Here is a 16,540-nt window from a genome sequence, read left to right as displayed (position 1 = left end):
ACTTCCAGTACTTCGCCGGATGCGTCTGTAACGTTCGAGCAGCGTTGAGCGTTGCTACGGTCGCTCGTGAGGAAGAACAACATGGCCGACGCGGTTTACAGCGCACCGTCAAAGGTCATTTAAGAGTCTCTCTGTGCTCTCCCCGACAGAGACCGTCACCATCCATCAGATGGTTTCAATCGTGCTCTTCTTCATCTTCACGATGACCCTCACTGTCACCATCTTCATCTACAGGTGAGCTGTTCACGCCGCGCTCACGGTTCCTCTTCCCTCAGCACTTTTATACAAGAATATAAGCGTGTGTGCGTGTGTGTGTGTGTGTGTGTGTGCGTGTGTGTGTGTGTGTGCATGCGTGTGTGCGTGTGTGTGTGTGTGTGTGCGTGTGTGTGTGTGTGTGTGCGTGTGTGTGTGTGTGTGTGTGTGTGTGTGTGTGCGTGCGTGCGTGTGTGTCTGTGTGTGTGTGTGTGTGTGTGCGTGTGTGTGTGCATGTGTGTGTGTGCGTGCGTGTGTGTGTGTGTGTGTGTGTGTGTGTGCAGGAGGATGAAGCTGGAGAAGGAGCTGGTGGCTCAGCTCTGGAGGATTTCCTGGGACGACATCCAGATGAGCAACCTGGACAAGGTTCTGCGCAGCGGCAGCCGGATCACCCTGTCTCTGGTCTGCACCACAGTATTTTCACAATAAAGGCGTAGTATTTTCACAATAAAGGCGTAGTATTTTCAGACTAAAGTCGTGTCTAAACTCTGTGTCTGTCTGCAGAGAGGCTCAAACTACGGCTCCCTGATGACCGGAGACGGGAACCTGCAGGTCTTTGCAAAGACAGGATACTATAAGGTGAGTGTGTGAGTGTGTGAGTGTGTGCTGAGTGTGTCCGACATACACGTCATCAGCTCTTTGAATCACTCGCTGTTTAAAAGTCACTTCCTGTCTATTCAGGAAGTGACTTTTAAACAGCGAGAGTCACATTTTCCACTCCAAGATAAAACATGTCACATTTCTGTATCGTTTAAACTTAACCGTCTCCTTTAGTCGTCTAAACGTGTGTGTGTGTGTGTGTGTGTGTGTGTGTGTGTGTGTGTGTGTGTGTGTGTGTGTGTGTTTGCAGGGAAACCTCGTTGCCATCAAATACACCAACAGGAAACGCATCGAGCTGAACAGGATGGTCCTGTTTGAGCTCAAACATGTGAGTGTGTGACGGTTCTGGACCTGTCTGTCTGTCTTCACCTGTCTGTCTGTCTTCACCTGTCTGTCTCTTACCTGTCACAGTGTGTGTGTGTGTGTGTTTTGTGTTTGCGTAGATGCGGGACGTTCAGAACGAACACCTGACCCGGTTCATCGGCTCGTGCATCGACCCTCCAAACACCTGCATTATCACCGAGTACTGTCCCAGAGGGAGCCTGCAGGTACACCTGTCTGTCTGTCTGTCTGTCTGTCTGTCTGTCTGTCTGTCTATCTGTCTGCAGGTACACCTGTCTGTCTGTCTGTCTGCAGGTACACCTGTCTGTCTGTCTGTCTGTCTGTCTGTCTGCAGGTACACCTGTCTGTCTGTCTGTCTGTCTGTCTGTCTGTCTGTCTGTCTGCCTGTCTGCAGGTACACCTGTCTGTCTGTCTGCCTGCCTGCCTGTCTGTCTGCCCGTCTGTCTGTCTGTGTGTCTTTAACTGTCTGTGTGTTTACCTGTCTGTGTGTTTACCTGTCTGTGTGTTTACCTGTCTGTCTGCAGGACATCTTGGAGAACGACAGCATCACTCTCGACTGGATGTTCAAATATTCTCTCATCAACGACATCGTCAAGGTCCGTTTCTTACTTCCTGTTCTTTAATAATGACGTCATCATCATTATTATCATACCCTCCGTCTCCCCTCCGTCTCCCCTCCGTCTCCCTGCAGGGCATGGTGTTCCTCCACAACAGCGTCATCTTCTCTCACGGGAAACTCAAGTCGTCCAACTGCGTGGTGGACAACCGCTTCGTCCTGAAGATCACAGACTACGGTTTGTCCAGCTTCAGATCTGAGAGCGACTCGGGGAAAGACGCTCATTCCTACTACGCCCGTGAGTCCACGCTTCATCCCTTTCACCCACACAGGAAGTTACTCATCCATGAAATCACGTCAGTATCAGAGTCATTTCTCATCGTGGAGGGCTGCGTCTGCGCTCGTTACGTTTCAGTGCTGATGCCAAAACTTTTTCATGTTTGTTTTTTTATTTAACAAAAGAAGGATTTTATTTAATGTCATATAAACACAAGCAGTGCTTTGTTTAAAAACAAACAGTAGAAAGAACCGTTCTCATCAATCTCCGTCACCAGAAGCCTCTTTTCCTTTTGACGGGTGACGTTAGACTTTGACCCGGACGGTTCTCCTGCCCTCCACGTGACGATCGCTGCAGTGAGGTATTTTGTTGTTTGTTGGGGCCCGTCCTGACGATGGAAAGAGTCTTAGGGCGCCCTCCCACTGTGCCTCTGTCCCGTGCCCCGTGCTTTAGGGTCCTTGTCCCCCCCTCCAGGCCCGTTTGTACTCACACTACCTGGGCCTCGGAGAATGCTTCTTGCTGCCTATACGTCATCACGCCGTAACACGTCACACGCATTGATGACGTCATGGCGATGCGTGGCTTTGTTTCCAGATCTTTCCGTAGACCTCAGAGTTTTTGTGCGTCTTGTCGACTGTTTTTGAATCTTTTCATCGACCAAATCTGCAGTAAACACTCCACCTCCGCATCACACCAACGTGAACCTTTCACCGCCATTGTTTGAAATGTCCGCGCATGGTCCCTCCTTCTTTTTTCTACGTCCCAACAGGCGCACAGGAAATGACCTCAGAACCGCCGTAGGCCTCATGCTCGTACACGTGCGCACGCTCGTGCTCGTACACGTGCGCACGCTCGTGCTCGTACACGTGCGCACGCTCGTGCTCGTACACGTGCAAACGTGCTTTACTAAAGCCCACCTCTCCCAAACGGGCCGTGGACGGCAAGCGTGCCGCTCCTAGACGTGGTACGGTTGCACTCACACTGGTCAAAGGAACCAGACTTAAGCCATGAAACGTGCTGGGGCACGGGACGGAGGCACAGTGGGAGTGCGACCGAGAGTTTTAATGGGACTTAAAGACCGGATAAGGAGCCAATCTAAATGCAAGTTTAGTCATTGATGAGTGATAAATGCAGAAATAAAACCAAACAAAATTAGCGTAAGAACTTTTGCCTCAGGACCTAAAGTGTCCTAAAGTTTCATGTCGTGGTTCAAATCCATTTAAATCTGCAGAGAGGCTGTGGATGGCTCCAGAGCTGCTGCGGATGGAGTCTCCTCCTCCTCAGGGAACCCAGAAAGGAGACGTCTACAGCTTCGGCATCGTCCTCCAGGAGGTGGCGCTGCGCCGAGGAGCCTTTTACCTGGAGGGGGACCCCCTCAGCCCCAAAGGTAGGACGCAGTGTACGGAGAGTGAGTGGGAACTTAATCACTGTTATTAATTCCTTTCATCAATAAACGTTTTTTCTGGCGGTTCATCGCACAGCAACGACGCCGAACTCTGCGTCGATTCTCGCCGCAACGACATCAGTGATGGCGGAGACTAAAAACGCTCCAAATGTCGTGAACGGTTCTGGGAGAAACACGGAGAGCTGGGACCCAAATGCAGACACGGAAACAAAGTCTGGTCTTAACGAGTCTTTAATGACAAAGCTATGTACAAAAGTGTCCGGTGAGCAGGGGAGAAAGGAGCGGGGTCCAGGTGAAGGTACAGCTCTCCAGAGCGAGTCCAGTGAAGGTGAAGAATCAAACGACAGCGAGACGATCAGGGGGAAAACACGAGCGGGTGGTCGGCAAGCAGACGGGGAAACAGGATCACGGGTAACTAAAACAAAAAGAAACAAAGAAACGATGAACGTGGAAAAACAAGGAGCTGAATCACTTTCAACAAAGAGGAGCCTACGAACAAAGCACAATACCGCGTAGATGATGAAACGATCCGGCCCCACATCCGGCTTCTTATACTGTTGGGGAGGTAATCAGTGGTATTGGAGTCAGCTGGTCCAGAACCATGCCTCCCGTCTCCAAACAGACAAACACAGAGAGGGGAAACACAGACAGAGGGGGACAAACACACGAACCAAAGGGAAAGGGAAGGACTGCCAGGATGGGATCCTGACACCAAACTGTGGTGTTGTAGGAACATCAGCTCTCTTTTCTTTTCTAGTTCAAGGGCGGCACGGTGGAGTGGTGGTTAGCACTGTCACCTCCTGGTTCAAATCCCGGCTGGGTCCCTTCTGTGTGGAGTTTGCATGTGGTCCCCGTGTCTGCGTGGGTTTTCTCCGGGTTCTCCGGTTTCCTCCCACAGTCCAAAGACGTGCAGGTGTTCGGTTCATTGATGACTCTAAATCACCCGTAGGTGTGAATGGTTGTCTGTCTCTGTTCGTCTCTATGTGTCCTGTGATAGACTGGCGTCCTGTCCAGGGTGGACCCCGCCTCACGCCCGATGTCAGCACTTATGATGCGTTCCATTAACCTCGGGAATCAAAAACTGTATAAAAACAGACGTAGAGTCTCTGTCGAGGTCCGTTCTCTCAACTTGATCCAATCGTCCTCGCCTACGGGAGTCGCCATCTTGTCAGACTTTGACTCCGCCTCATTTCCTCTGTCCCAAAAAAAGGGCTAACGATCAAAAGTGGCGTTGAACACCAGCTTCATGCACGTTAGACCGGGGGCAGCAGCTTTAGCAGGGGACCCCAAACTTCCCTTTCCCGGGCCACATTAACCAGCTCTAACTGGGGGATCCTGAGGCGTTCCCAGGCCAGTGTGGAGATCTAATCTCTCCACCTGGTCCTCGGTCTTCCCCGAGGCCTCCTCCCAGCTGGACGTGCCTGGAACACCTCCCTAGGGGGGCGCCCAGGGTCCCAGCTGGGAGGAGGCACCGTTGGACTTAAAAACCATTATTCACGTCTGCATGAATCACATCTTTACGGTTTTTAGACCGTTGTTGATGAGGTGAACCAGGAAGCATCAGGAGTGAAGTCCTGAGGCTCTGTGAATGTCCTCATAAAGCACCATGGATGTGTTTGTGTCTTTCTAAAGAGAGTCTGGTCTGAACAAACCTATTCTGGGGCCGTGTCGGTGCTCTGGGAGCCACATGCTGACAGCACAGTTGCTGCTCTGATAAGTGTCTGCAGGAATAAATTACAGATGTGAAAACTGTGGGAAGGAGCTTAAAGGATTAGTTTGTTTGGTCGGTCAAAACCACTTTATCCTGGAAAGTGGAGTTTCCTGACGTCTCGGGTTGTTTTTTTCAGCTGAGGTCTGAAGTGAGGTGGAGTCGGGAGGACTGAACGTTCAGTTTGGACGTTTGTCTTTTTGCTGCAGATGGAACAAACAGAAATCAACGCGCTGCAGCTTCAGCACACACACCCACACACACACACACACACACACCTTTGGTTTGGGTTCGCACAGAGCCGACAGGATGGTTCCTCTCATTTAGAGAAATTATTATTATTAAGAGACAACGAAATGATGAATTATATTTTTAAACATCAAAACACCAAAGAAGCAGAAATGACTCAAAGACTCAAAGCATCAGACGGTTATGATGGATGGATATGTTCCAGTGTCTGCCGACAGCAGCAGCCGAACAAAAGCGCGGGTCGGCGGCGGCCGGACGCAGGGATTCGGAGCGATGGAGTCGTGACGGCGACTGAATGAGGGAAATTAGAGACGGAGCTTGACGCGACTGAAACCGGCAATTACCTCCTGATGCAGCAGGAGAGGCAGAGGGAGGGAGACGGTCCGACTGAGAGGTGCAGAGAGAGAGAGACTGGACTCTTCTTTTGTGTTTCCGCTGCCAGCTGGAAGACGCCCCCGTCACTCAGCGGTCGCTCGTCCTCGCCAGTTCCATTTCCCAAAGCACTTTCCAGGAGCTGAAGTGTCGAGCGCTCTGAGAGCAGCTGCAGTCTGAGCCAAGGCCTCATTTCTCTCACACGGGCTCGCGGTCGAATGGAAACGCCAGTGCGTGCAGTTAAAAGAGGCTCAAAGTTGACATGGAAACGTTGGTGTTTCCAAAACCGCAGAGGACAGAAAAGACTGAGAGTGGAGTCACAGATGAAGCGTGGAGACGTGGGTTTCAACTCCAACTCATAATAATTAAAAACAAAAGCGATCTGCTTTATGCTGTTAATGCAGCGAGGGACGCAAAGATCTCTACACTGGAGAAACAAAAGAACCACTGCATGAACGCACGGCCCCACACAGGAGAGCTCCCTCCTCAGGCCTGGACTCTGCTGCCCACTCACACCTCAAGGAGAAAGCCAGGACCAGGCTGGGACTGGACCAGGACCGGGACCAGGCCTGGACTCTGTTGCCCACTAACATCTCAAGGAGAAAGCCCACTCCTTTGATGACAACAATGTCCACATCCTGGACAGAGAGGACAGATGGTTTGAAAGAGGAGTCAAAGAAGCATCTATTGAAAAGTGGAGAAACCATCGCTAACCAGAGCAGGAGGTCTAAGACACCAGGACCAGGACCAGGCTGGGACTGGACCATGGCTAACCAGAGGAGGAGGTCTGAGACACCAGGACCAGGACCAGGACCAGGCTGGGACTGGACCTTGGCTAACCAGAGGAGGAGGTCTGAGACACCACTTATCTCCGGTTTACAATGCTGCCCTTTCATCCCTTCATTCAACAATCTAAACTGAAAGAACATTCATACATTCATCTTCAACCTCTTGTCCCTGTCCGGGTCTCGGGGGGCTGGAGCTGATCCCAGCTGACATCGGGCGTGAGGTGGGGTCCACCCTGGACAGGACGCCAGTCTATCACAGGACACATAGAGACGAACAGAGACAGACAACCATTCACACCTACGGGTGATTTAGAGTCATCAATGAACCGAACACCTGCACGTCTTTGGACTGTGGGAGGAAACCGGAGAACCCGGAGAAAACCCACGCAGACACGGGGACAACATGCAAACTCCATGACCAGGATTTGAACCGGGAACCCTCTCAATGTGAGGCAACAGTGTAAACCACCACACCAATATGGAGAAGGTGTGGGATGAAGTAAATAAAAGCTGCAGATCTGTGTAGAGTGTGTCAGGGTTCATTCGTTCATTGTTCAATGAGTTTTTACGGATGTTTTCCTCGGACGGGGACTTTGTATCAACATGAGTGTTTCCCGTCGTCAACGTTGAACCTCACCCATGAGCGTTACTCAGCCTCCTCCCTGACGTGACAGTGGTTTCCCCAGATTGTCCAGTTCTGTCTCTAAAACTGGGCCTTCTGCAGCCTCCTGTTAATAACCTCACACCCGAGTCACTGACCTGAACTTTCCATTCACTGAAGAAAGACGTGTAAATTGGCGTGAATCCGTTAAACGTCTCTCCCTCTCTCTGCAGAGATCGTGGACCGGGTGGTTCTGGGCGAGTGGCCCTGCCTGCGGCCGTCCGTCGACCCCCAGAGTCACAGCCCCGAGCTGGGCCAGCTGATGCAGCGCTGCTGGGCCGAGGAGCCGACGGAGAGACCCGAGTTCAACCACATCCGCCTGCTGCTGCGCAAACAGAACAAGTGAGTTCGGATCGTTATGGGTAAATACACCTGAGAGAGCCGGGGCCATACGGGGACTATTTTCTGCGGCGGATTAATCTGCGTTTGCTGTGTGTGTTCAGGGAGTCGAGGACCAACATCCTGGACAACCTGCTGTCGCGGATGGAGCAGTACGCCAACAACCTGGAGGAGCTGGTGGAGGAGCGGACGCAAGCGTACCACGAGGAGAAGCGCAAGGCTGAGGCTCTGCTCTACCAGATCCTACCGCAGTGAGTACTACTGCAGTACTACACATACTACCACAGTACTACTGCAGTGAGTACTACTGCAGTACTACAGATACTACCACAGTGAGTACTACTGCAGTACTACAGATACTACCACAGTACTACCGCAGTGAGTACTACTGCAGTACTACAGATCCTACCACAGTGAGTACTACTGCAGTACTACAGATACTACCTCAGTGAGTACTACTGCAGTACTACACATACTACCTCAGTGAGTACTACTGCAGTACTACAGATACTACCACAGTACTACTGCAGTACTACAGATACTACCGCAGTGAGTACTACTGCAGTACTACAGATACTACCGCAGTGAGTATTACTGCAGTACTACAGATACTACCATAGTGAGTACTACTGCAGTACTACAGATACTACCTCAGTGAGTACTACTGCAGTACTACAGATACTACCACAGTACTACCACAGTGAGTACTACTGCAGTACTACAGATACTACCACAGTGAGTACTACTGCAGTACTACAGATACTACCTCAGTGAGTACTACTGCAGTACTACAGATACTACCACAGTACTACCACAGTGAGTACTACTGCAGTACTACAGATACTACCACAGTGAGTACTACCACAGTACTACAGATACTACCTCAGTGAGTACTACTGCAGTACTACAGATACTACCACAGTGAGTACTACCACAGTACTACAGATACTACCACAGTGAGTACTACTGCAGTACTACAGATACTACCTCAGTGAGTACTACTGCAGTACTACAGATACTACCACAGTACTACAGATACTACCCCATAGTACTATGACTAAAGTCGAGCAGCGGTCCCTGCGTGGGGACGCACTTCCTGATCCGTGCTGTCACCATGACAACTAACAGGTATCACCATTTGTCTTAATCTAGTCAAATCACCATGGCGACCATCTCAACGACCTTTCTAACCAATTACTTTAATATACGTGGTGGTGAGGTGGGAGGGGCTTAGGACAGGAAGTGGTCTACTCTCTGCCTCCTGCCGCTTTAATAATAATAATAATAATAATAGTAACCCCCCCCACCCCCCTCCCTCTCCTCAGCTCCGTGGCGGAGCAGCTGAAGCGCGGGGAGACGGTCCAGGCCGAGGCCTTTGACTCCGTCACCATCTACTTCAGTGACATCGTGGGTTTCACTGCCATCTCCGCGGAGAGCACCCCGATGCAGGTGAGCCCCCCCACTCCTGTAACTGCTGTCATTAACACATAAACACACACTGAACCCGCAGGACATCACTAGTTTCTCACTCTGCTCTGGTTTCATCTGCGTCCGTTCTGACTCAGGGCGCACTCCCACTGTTCCTCAGTCCCGTGCCCAAACACGCTTCACGGTTAAAGTCTGGTTCCTTTGACCAGTGTGAGTGCAACCGTACCACGTCTAGGAGCGGCACGCTTGCCGTCCAAGGCCCGTCTGAGAGAGGTGGGCTTTAGTAAAGCACGTTTGCACGTGTACGAGCACGAGCGTGCACACGTGTGCGAGCACGAGGCCTACGGCGGTTCTGAGGTCATTTCCTGTGCGCCTGTTGGGACGTAGAAAAAAGAAGGAGGGACCATGCGCGGACATTTCAAACAATGGCGGTGAAAGGTTCACGTTGGTGTGATGCGGAGGTGGAGTGTTTACTGCAGATTTGGTCGATGAAAAGATTCAAAAACAGTCGACAAGACGCACAAAAACTCCGAGGTCTACGGAAAGATCTGGAAACAAAGCCACGCATCGCCATGACGTCATCAATGCGTGTGACGTGTTACGGCGTGATGACCTATAGGCAGCAAGAAGCATTCTCCGAGGCCCAGGTAGTGTGAGTACAAACGGGCCTGGAGGGGGGGACAAGGACCCTAAAGCACGGGGCACGGGACGGAGGCACAGTGGGAGGAGGGTATTTGAGACTTTACCTGGTATCAGAACGTAACACGGCCCGTGACTTAGAGCGTACCTACGGCGTAGGTCTCCCCTGAGTGTTAGCTCACTGTGTAGCATAAACGCTGTTGTGACTGCAGGTGGTGACTCTGCTGAACGACCTCTACACCTGCTTCGACGCCATCATCGACAACTTTGACGTTTACAAGGTGACACGTCGGCAACTTCTTCATCATCTTCATCTTCTTCATCATCTTCATCTTCTTTTTGTTCTTCAGCTTTATCTTTGTCTTCCTCTTCCTTTCTTGTGTCTTTGTGTTTTTCTTCGTGTTCTTCATCGTATTTGTCTTTACTTCTTCTTCATCATCTTCATCTTCTTCATCATCTTCTTCTTCTTCTGTCTTCTTTGTGTCTTCAGCTTTATCTTTTTCTTTCTTTCTTCATTTTTGGATTTATCGTCTTTTTCGTCTTATTTGTCTTTTCTTCTTCTGCGTCTTCTTCTTCTTCTTTTCCTTCTTCTCCTTCGTCTTCTTCTCCTTCTTCTTCTCCTCCTCCTCCTCCTCCTCCTCCTCCTTCTTCTTCTTCTCCTCCTTCTTCTTCTCCTCCTCCTTCTTCTTCTTCTTCTTCATTCAAATATATTTAAAAAGACGTTTGTTTGCATGTGAGATAAATAAAAAATGAAACACAGAGGAAGCACTTCCCCAGTGTTCCTCTCACACTCTCACCTGTTGTCTGTGGTTCTCCGGCGCCCCCAGGTGGAGACCATCGGCGACGCATACATGGTGGTGTCCGGGCTGCCGGTGAGGAACGGGAACCAGCACGGCCGAGAGATCGCCCGCATGTCCCTGGCCCTGCTGGACGCCGTCCGCACCTTCAGGATCTGCCACCGCTCAGAGCAGCAGCTGAGGCTGAGGATCGGGATCCACAGCGGTGAGCGCGCACGTTTACACTGAACCAGGATCAGAAGAGCTGCAATGTCCCGCACACGTACATATGTACATATTCACATGATGTAGTGCAGTTGTTCTTGTTTGGTTTGTTTTGTAATAAAATAATATCGGGTGAATAAATATGAATAAATATGACTAAATAAACAGGATAAAATCATAAAAGTGTAAGAGTTTAGTTTAGTTGTTAGGATAAATGCTGAGGTCTGACACATGCACACGATTATAATAATGCATCATTATAAATAACATGAAAATAAATTAGAATTAAATTAAAATACACAAAAACAAATGTGTAGGGACTCTTCTCATGCTGCTGCAGAGGTTTGCTGTTATTTTCAGCAGCATTAGTGGTTAAAAAAGACCTTTGAATGCCTTCACCGTGCTGCCCCGAGCTAACCGTGGTGACGTAACACACTTTCAAAATATCATTTCCTGTCCGAGCCTCGTGTTTCTCCAACGCCGCGGTTGTTTAAACAAATCTGAGTTTTAAAAAAGCAGCGTAATCGTCTTTGACCTCTTTCCTATCGACGAAAAGGTGAAGAAAGAGGTGATCGCCATCGTTCACACGTTCAACCGTTTGTTTTGTTTCAGTGGAGCGTTTGGACCCGGAAGTCTTATTTTGAAAGGGTGTTACGTCAGACTGAGCAGCCGGATTGCTGCTTTGTTGTGTGTGTAGGGACTCTTCTCATGCTGCTGCAGAGGTTTGCTGTTATTTTCAGCAGCATTAGTGGTTAAAAAAGACCTTTGAATGCCTTCACTGTACTGCCCCGAGCTACGCTCACACACACACTCACGCTGTGTGTTATGTCGTGTGTGTTGCAGGTCCGGTGTGCGCAGGTGTGGTGGGTCTGAAGATGCCGCGTTACTGTTTGTTCGGAGACACCGTCAACACGTCCTCACGCATGGAGTCCACCGGAGAAGGTCAGGAGCGCACGGGCACACAGACTCACCGCGCTTTCAAATGTGTGTGTGCGGCCAGAAGATACTGTCAAGGTTTTCCATGTGATGTGTGTGTGTGTGTGTGTGTGTGTCTGTGTGTGTGTGTGTGTGTGTGTGTGTGTGTGTGTGTGTGTGTGTGTGTGTGTGTGTGTGTGTGTGTGTGTGTGTGTGTGTGTGTGTGTGTGTGCGCATGTGTGTCTGTGCAGCGCTGAAGATCCACGTGTCGGCGGCGACTCGCGACGTCCTGCTGGAGTTCAACTGCTTCCAGTTGGAGCGGAGAGGAGAGATCGACATCAAGGGTAAAGGGAAGATGACCACCTATTGGCTACTGGGAGAGAGCGACGGCCAATGACAGAACGGCGCAGAGGACGGCGGAGGGCGGCGGAGGGCAGCGGAGGGCAGAGAGGACGGGACAGGAGGGATGAAGAGACAAGAAGGAGAGAGAGGAACGTAAAGTAAATGAGGACGATGGCGGACGTCTCCGGTCCTCCTCCGTTCAGAGGACTCGTCACTTCCTGTGTGTTTTTTCACGTCTGAACTAAAAAAGAGACCCGGAGGGATTCAAACTCACGACACGGAGGAAAACACAGGTACAATGAACACGCACACGTACGAAAACACACCTGCGGGACTAAAGGAGGGGGAGGACGGACAAACACACAGAACCCTGAACACATGGAGAGACGGCGCACGTTCATTCCTATGGAGCGCTGCTCAGTGTCTCCCTTTAGGACGCCGCCATTTTCGGGTCTGGTGAATGCGGGAGGTTTCCGGTGGGATAAATCTTTGCGTTCCCGTGCCCATGCCCGCGCGCCAAACACGAACACAACGTTTTAAAGTGTGAGCAGAAGAGTTGTGTCTCTGGACCTTTTACGGAGACGGGACCTGAGCTGCTGAACGTGTTTCACTACGGCTCTTTTTAGCCGTGCACCCTTCTCCTCCCGCCCCTGACTCCATTTTGTTTGGGTCTAAACCATAAACACTGAAGATGATTAAGAGCCTTTTGATTCGTGTTTTCAGAGGTGATCTCCTCTTCCCCGCGTGTGTGGGAGTGAACGGGCGAACGTGCGTCTGGGCTCAGGACCGGCGCTCAAACAGGCGAGTTCTGCAGAACCACGCCGGACCGCGGTGACGTACGATGAGAGCGCGGGTCTGGCGCCCTGTCTGAACCCTGCAGGAGTGGAAGTGGACTCGTGAAGGGCTGAAACATGCAGATCAGAGAAGACGTGAACTGTACACGGTGTGTTCCAGGTCTGTTTGGTCCGTCACCGTCGGTTTGAATCCGCCCCGCCTCAAAGATCGTCCGCTGCAGACGGTGCGGGACGCTCAGAGTCCAGGCTGCACGCTGCTCTTTTTTAAACGGAGGTCGAGGAACTTAACCGGACGTGCGTTTGACAGAAACAACCCGTTCTTCTGCTTCTCCACACACGAACTTCTGCTCTGCTCACCGAGACGAAGGCGCTGACAGCACGTTTGGGTCGAACGCACGGCGGCTGATGAACGTGTCTTTATTTCTTATATTTGGAGTGAACGCTTCAGTGAAACGACTTAAACGGAGACACGCCATGTTTAAAGAGTCAGACTCAAAGACGTCATCATGAAACTCGTCCATTACTCACATTAAGTTTTCTGACAGCTTCTGTTTAAATATGCAAATGAGGCGTTATGTTCTGAACTATGATCTCCGTTTTTCCTCTGTTTCCACAACAGAAATGTGAATTTTGGATAAAACAAGGTTCAAAATTCTTGTTTCATTTAGTCGACAATATAAAGTCAAAGGTTTTTACAGATATCTCTTTAAATAACTCCATAAATCAGAACATTTCGGCATAAAAAGATAAATTTCCTTGGATTTCCACACACTGCTCATGCCATTTAGAGCTCTCCAGGCGACGCTTTCCTCACTTTAACATCCTTACATTCATCAAATAATCCATGGAGAGTTTTTTTGTGTAACAACTATTAACGGATCCAAAACGAAGGAGCCCATCCGGCTGTTCAGTGGTGACGTAACGCCCTTTCAAAATATAATTTCCTGTCCTGTTTTTTGTTTCAACGCAGGGTTTGGACCCGGAAGTCTTATTTTGAAAGGGTGTTACGTCAGACTGAACAGTCGGATTGGTGCTTTGTTGTGTGTGTAGGGACTCTTCTCATGCTGCTGCAGAGGTTTGCTGTTATTTTCAGCAGCATTAGTGGTTAAAAAAGACCTTTGAATGCCTTCACCGTGCTGCCCCGAGCTAATCACTGTTAGCCACGTCTGGCTGTTCGCGACTCTCCTGGATTTCTACCTTAATAGTTGTAACACAAAAAAAAACGTCTTGATGATTGCAAGTGCTGAAAAAGACCCTGGGATGATTTTGCGCTGGATTTACACTTCAAGTGCAGCGTGGCAGTGGGTTGTGACGTCCCAGTTATTCGAGCGCTTTCTGCACGAACGCCAACAACCAGCGGACCGAAACACTCCGAGCGCCCAACGGGGCCGACGCTACAGAGCCGACGCTACAGAGCCGACGCTACAGAGCCGACGCTGCAGAGCCGGATCCATTCAGACGGATCATGATGTGAAAAGCCTCCAGATGTCCGCGTGTCTTAACGTTTGAAAAGAAGCCTGATATTTTTATATCCACGTGTATTTCACCTGCGGAGTGCCGCACCGATGCTCGTCCCTGTGTAACTCTAGAGAGACGCCACTCATCGGGAACCTGCTGTCGGGGCAGAAGAGTCAGATCCTGTTCGTTTCGTGCTGTCAGTCATTTTGTTTTGTATCTTGTTTTCACTCAATGTTGCACTTTTGCGTCCGGCCGCGTTTGAAGGCTTCAAGCTTCACTTCAAGTGAAGAGGAAGTGGAAATGAAAGCTTTTTGTTTTCCGACTGGGGATCAAACCAGCAGTGTTTGTTTGTTTGTACCGACCTTAATAAAGTTCTGTGCAAAGTTTCTGTTTGTTTCTTTGGCTGAAAGGTGAAAATGTGGTTTGTTACGTTTCGAGAGGCAAAAGATGTTACAGTTAAAACCACAGGCAGAAATATCCTTACAGGTGTTTCAGACTAATACTCATCTAGACAATAATCTCTCGTGAATGCTGGCAGACGGGGGTGGGAAGTAGTTAAAGCGTAATTCCGGTGTAAAATCACCCCCTGGTCTTTTAGAGCACTAAGGCCGCACTCCCACTGTGCCATCCGTACCGTGCCTCAGCACGTGTCACGGCTAAAGTCTGGTTCCTTTGACCAGTGTGAGTGCAACCGCACCGCGGTGATTCTGGTTTGTCACCAAATACAAAAGTTTATCCAGACATTTGAATATTTGACCAACCACGAGTGAAGTTCAAACTAAGCAATTAGCAGTCACCATTTAATTTTTCCAAGTCTCCATTATTAAATATGTTGTACAGTTAGCCTTTTATCTCTTGGGGTTCTTTAGGACTGGTTCTTGATGACTGGGCCTTTGGTGAACCTCAATGGGACTGTTGGGGTTCTTGAGAGGTCCGTCCTGGGTTTCAATGGTGTTTTTAGATGGTCCTAAGCAACTTAAAGGGATTCATGGAAGACTTTTAAGAGTTCTTCAGAAAGGCTTTGGTGCTTCTTGATGCGGCTCCAGGATGCTTATGGAACATTTGGGGCTTCTTGGGGAGTTTTGAGGAGATCTATGGATGTACAGAGTTCTTGACTTTTAGTTAGTTTAGGGTTCTCAAAGGTCTGTGTTGGTTCCTCTAGTGAACCTAAATGGGGATTCAGGGGTTCTTGAGAGGTCTTTCTGGCGTTTTCAATTGTCTGAAACAACTTTAAGTAATTCAAGGCTTTTGTGCTTCTTCGTGGGGTTCCAGATGTCCTTTGGCAAACCTCAATGGGGCTGTGGGGATTCTTGAGAGGTCTTTCGCTGGTTTCAGCTTGTAGGGATCCCTGGAAGACTTTTTTGGGTTACAGAGTTTTACTTAAAGGCTTCAACACCAGGGTCTTGAGGAGTCCTAATGGCTGCAGGGGTTGTTGACTTTTAGATAGTTTAGGGTTCTTAGAAGTCAATGACAAATCCTGTGATGAACCTCAATGGGGCTGCAGGGGTTCCTGAGAGGTCTTTGAGGAACTTCTGAGGTTTCATTGGTGTTTTAGATGGCCCTAAGCAAATTTTAAGGATTCATGGAATACTTTTGAGGGTTTCTGAGAAATACTTAAAGGCTTCATCATTGGGTTCCAGGGGCCGCATAGAACATTTAACACTGATTGAAGGGTTTGAGGAGTTCTAGGGACAGTTGACTTTTAGACAGTTTAGGGTTCTTGAAGGTCTATGACGGGTCCTTTAATGAACCTTGATGGGGCTGCAGAGGCCTTTCACGGATGTCTGGGGGTCCCAATAGTGTTTATAGGCACATTTTATGGATCCATTGGAGACTTGGGGGCTTCTTTGTGGAGTTACAGGGTCCTGATAGAAGATATGGGGCTTCTTCAAGAGTTCCAAGAAGGTATCAGGTTGTTGGGTTCTTGAAGGTCTAACAAGGTTTGTTGGTGGTCCTCAAGGGGCTTTTTGGTTGTTTTTGATTCCACTTTATGGGTGGGACAGTGTTTCAGGGTCTTTGATTGGGCCGAGTGTTTATTAGAGGGGTTACTATATAGTTTGAGGGTCTACCTTGGAGTCTGGATGGTTTTAGGCGTTTCTCTTGGGGTTCAAATGGAAAAGTCAGTGATATCTTGGATTGGTTCTTGATGTGATTTGAGCCTTAAAGCAATTTATGGACATTTTTCAAGGGATTTCCTGAATCTTGTATGGGTATTTTTAAGGGTCACCATGTTTTAAACATTTAAATAATGGATTGCAAAATGTAATGTCAGAGAGACAAGACAGAAACAATAAGGCACATGAGCAAAACCACTGCCGCAGATAGACCTCTTATTGTGTTTGACCTTTGGCCCCTGAAACTTTCACAGCCATAAAAGACAAAGATAGGCTCCATAAAAAGTTAAAGATCACCTG

The 16,540-nt window shown here is 49.3% G+C and overlaps 1 protein-coding gene across 1 annotated transcript in view; it reads left to right on the top strand.

The window, feature by feature from the left end:
* The window catches only part of LOC310949934 (atrial natriuretic peptide receptor 1-like), a gene marked incomplete at both ends in the record, with an annotated part of 59,616 nt that extends 47,687 nt beyond the window's left edge, over positions 1–11,929 (top strand). Inside the window, 15 exons of the mRNA XM_083917554.1 lie at positions 150–234; positions 537–654; positions 757–831; positions 1,103–1,180; positions 1,296–1,400; positions 1,719–1,790; positions 1,886–2,048; positions 3,259–3,414; positions 7,384–7,552; positions 7,654–7,800; positions 8,875–8,998; positions 9,829–9,897; positions 10,444–10,618; positions 11,461–11,559; positions 11,784–11,929. Of these exons, the coding sequence (XP_083773680.1) occupies positions 150–234; positions 537–654; positions 757–831; positions 1,103–1,180; positions 1,296–1,400; positions 1,719–1,790; positions 1,886–2,048; positions 3,259–3,414; positions 7,384–7,552; positions 7,654–7,800; positions 8,875–8,998; positions 9,829–9,897; positions 10,444–10,618; positions 11,461–11,559; positions 11,784–11,929 (1,781 nt within the window). The remainder of the gene's footprint in view (positions 1–149; positions 235–536; positions 655–756; positions 832–1,102; positions 1,181–1,295; positions 1,401–1,718; positions 1,791–1,885; positions 2,049–3,258; positions 3,415–7,383; positions 7,553–7,653; positions 7,801–8,874; positions 8,999–9,828; positions 9,898–10,443; positions 10,619–11,460; positions 11,560–11,783) is intronic.
* Between the last annotated feature and the right edge of the window lie 4,611 nt (positions 11,930–16,540).

Source organism: Echiichthys vipera (assembly GCF_963691815.1).
Source record: "Echiichthys vipera genome assembly, chromosome: 8".
Classification (NCBI taxonomy): Eukaryota; Metazoa; Chordata; class Actinopteri; order Perciformes; family Trachinidae; genus Echiichthys; species Echiichthys vipera.
The sequence above is the reverse complement of the archived record's forward strand: the minus strand, read 5'-3'. Positions and strand labels throughout refer to the sequence as shown.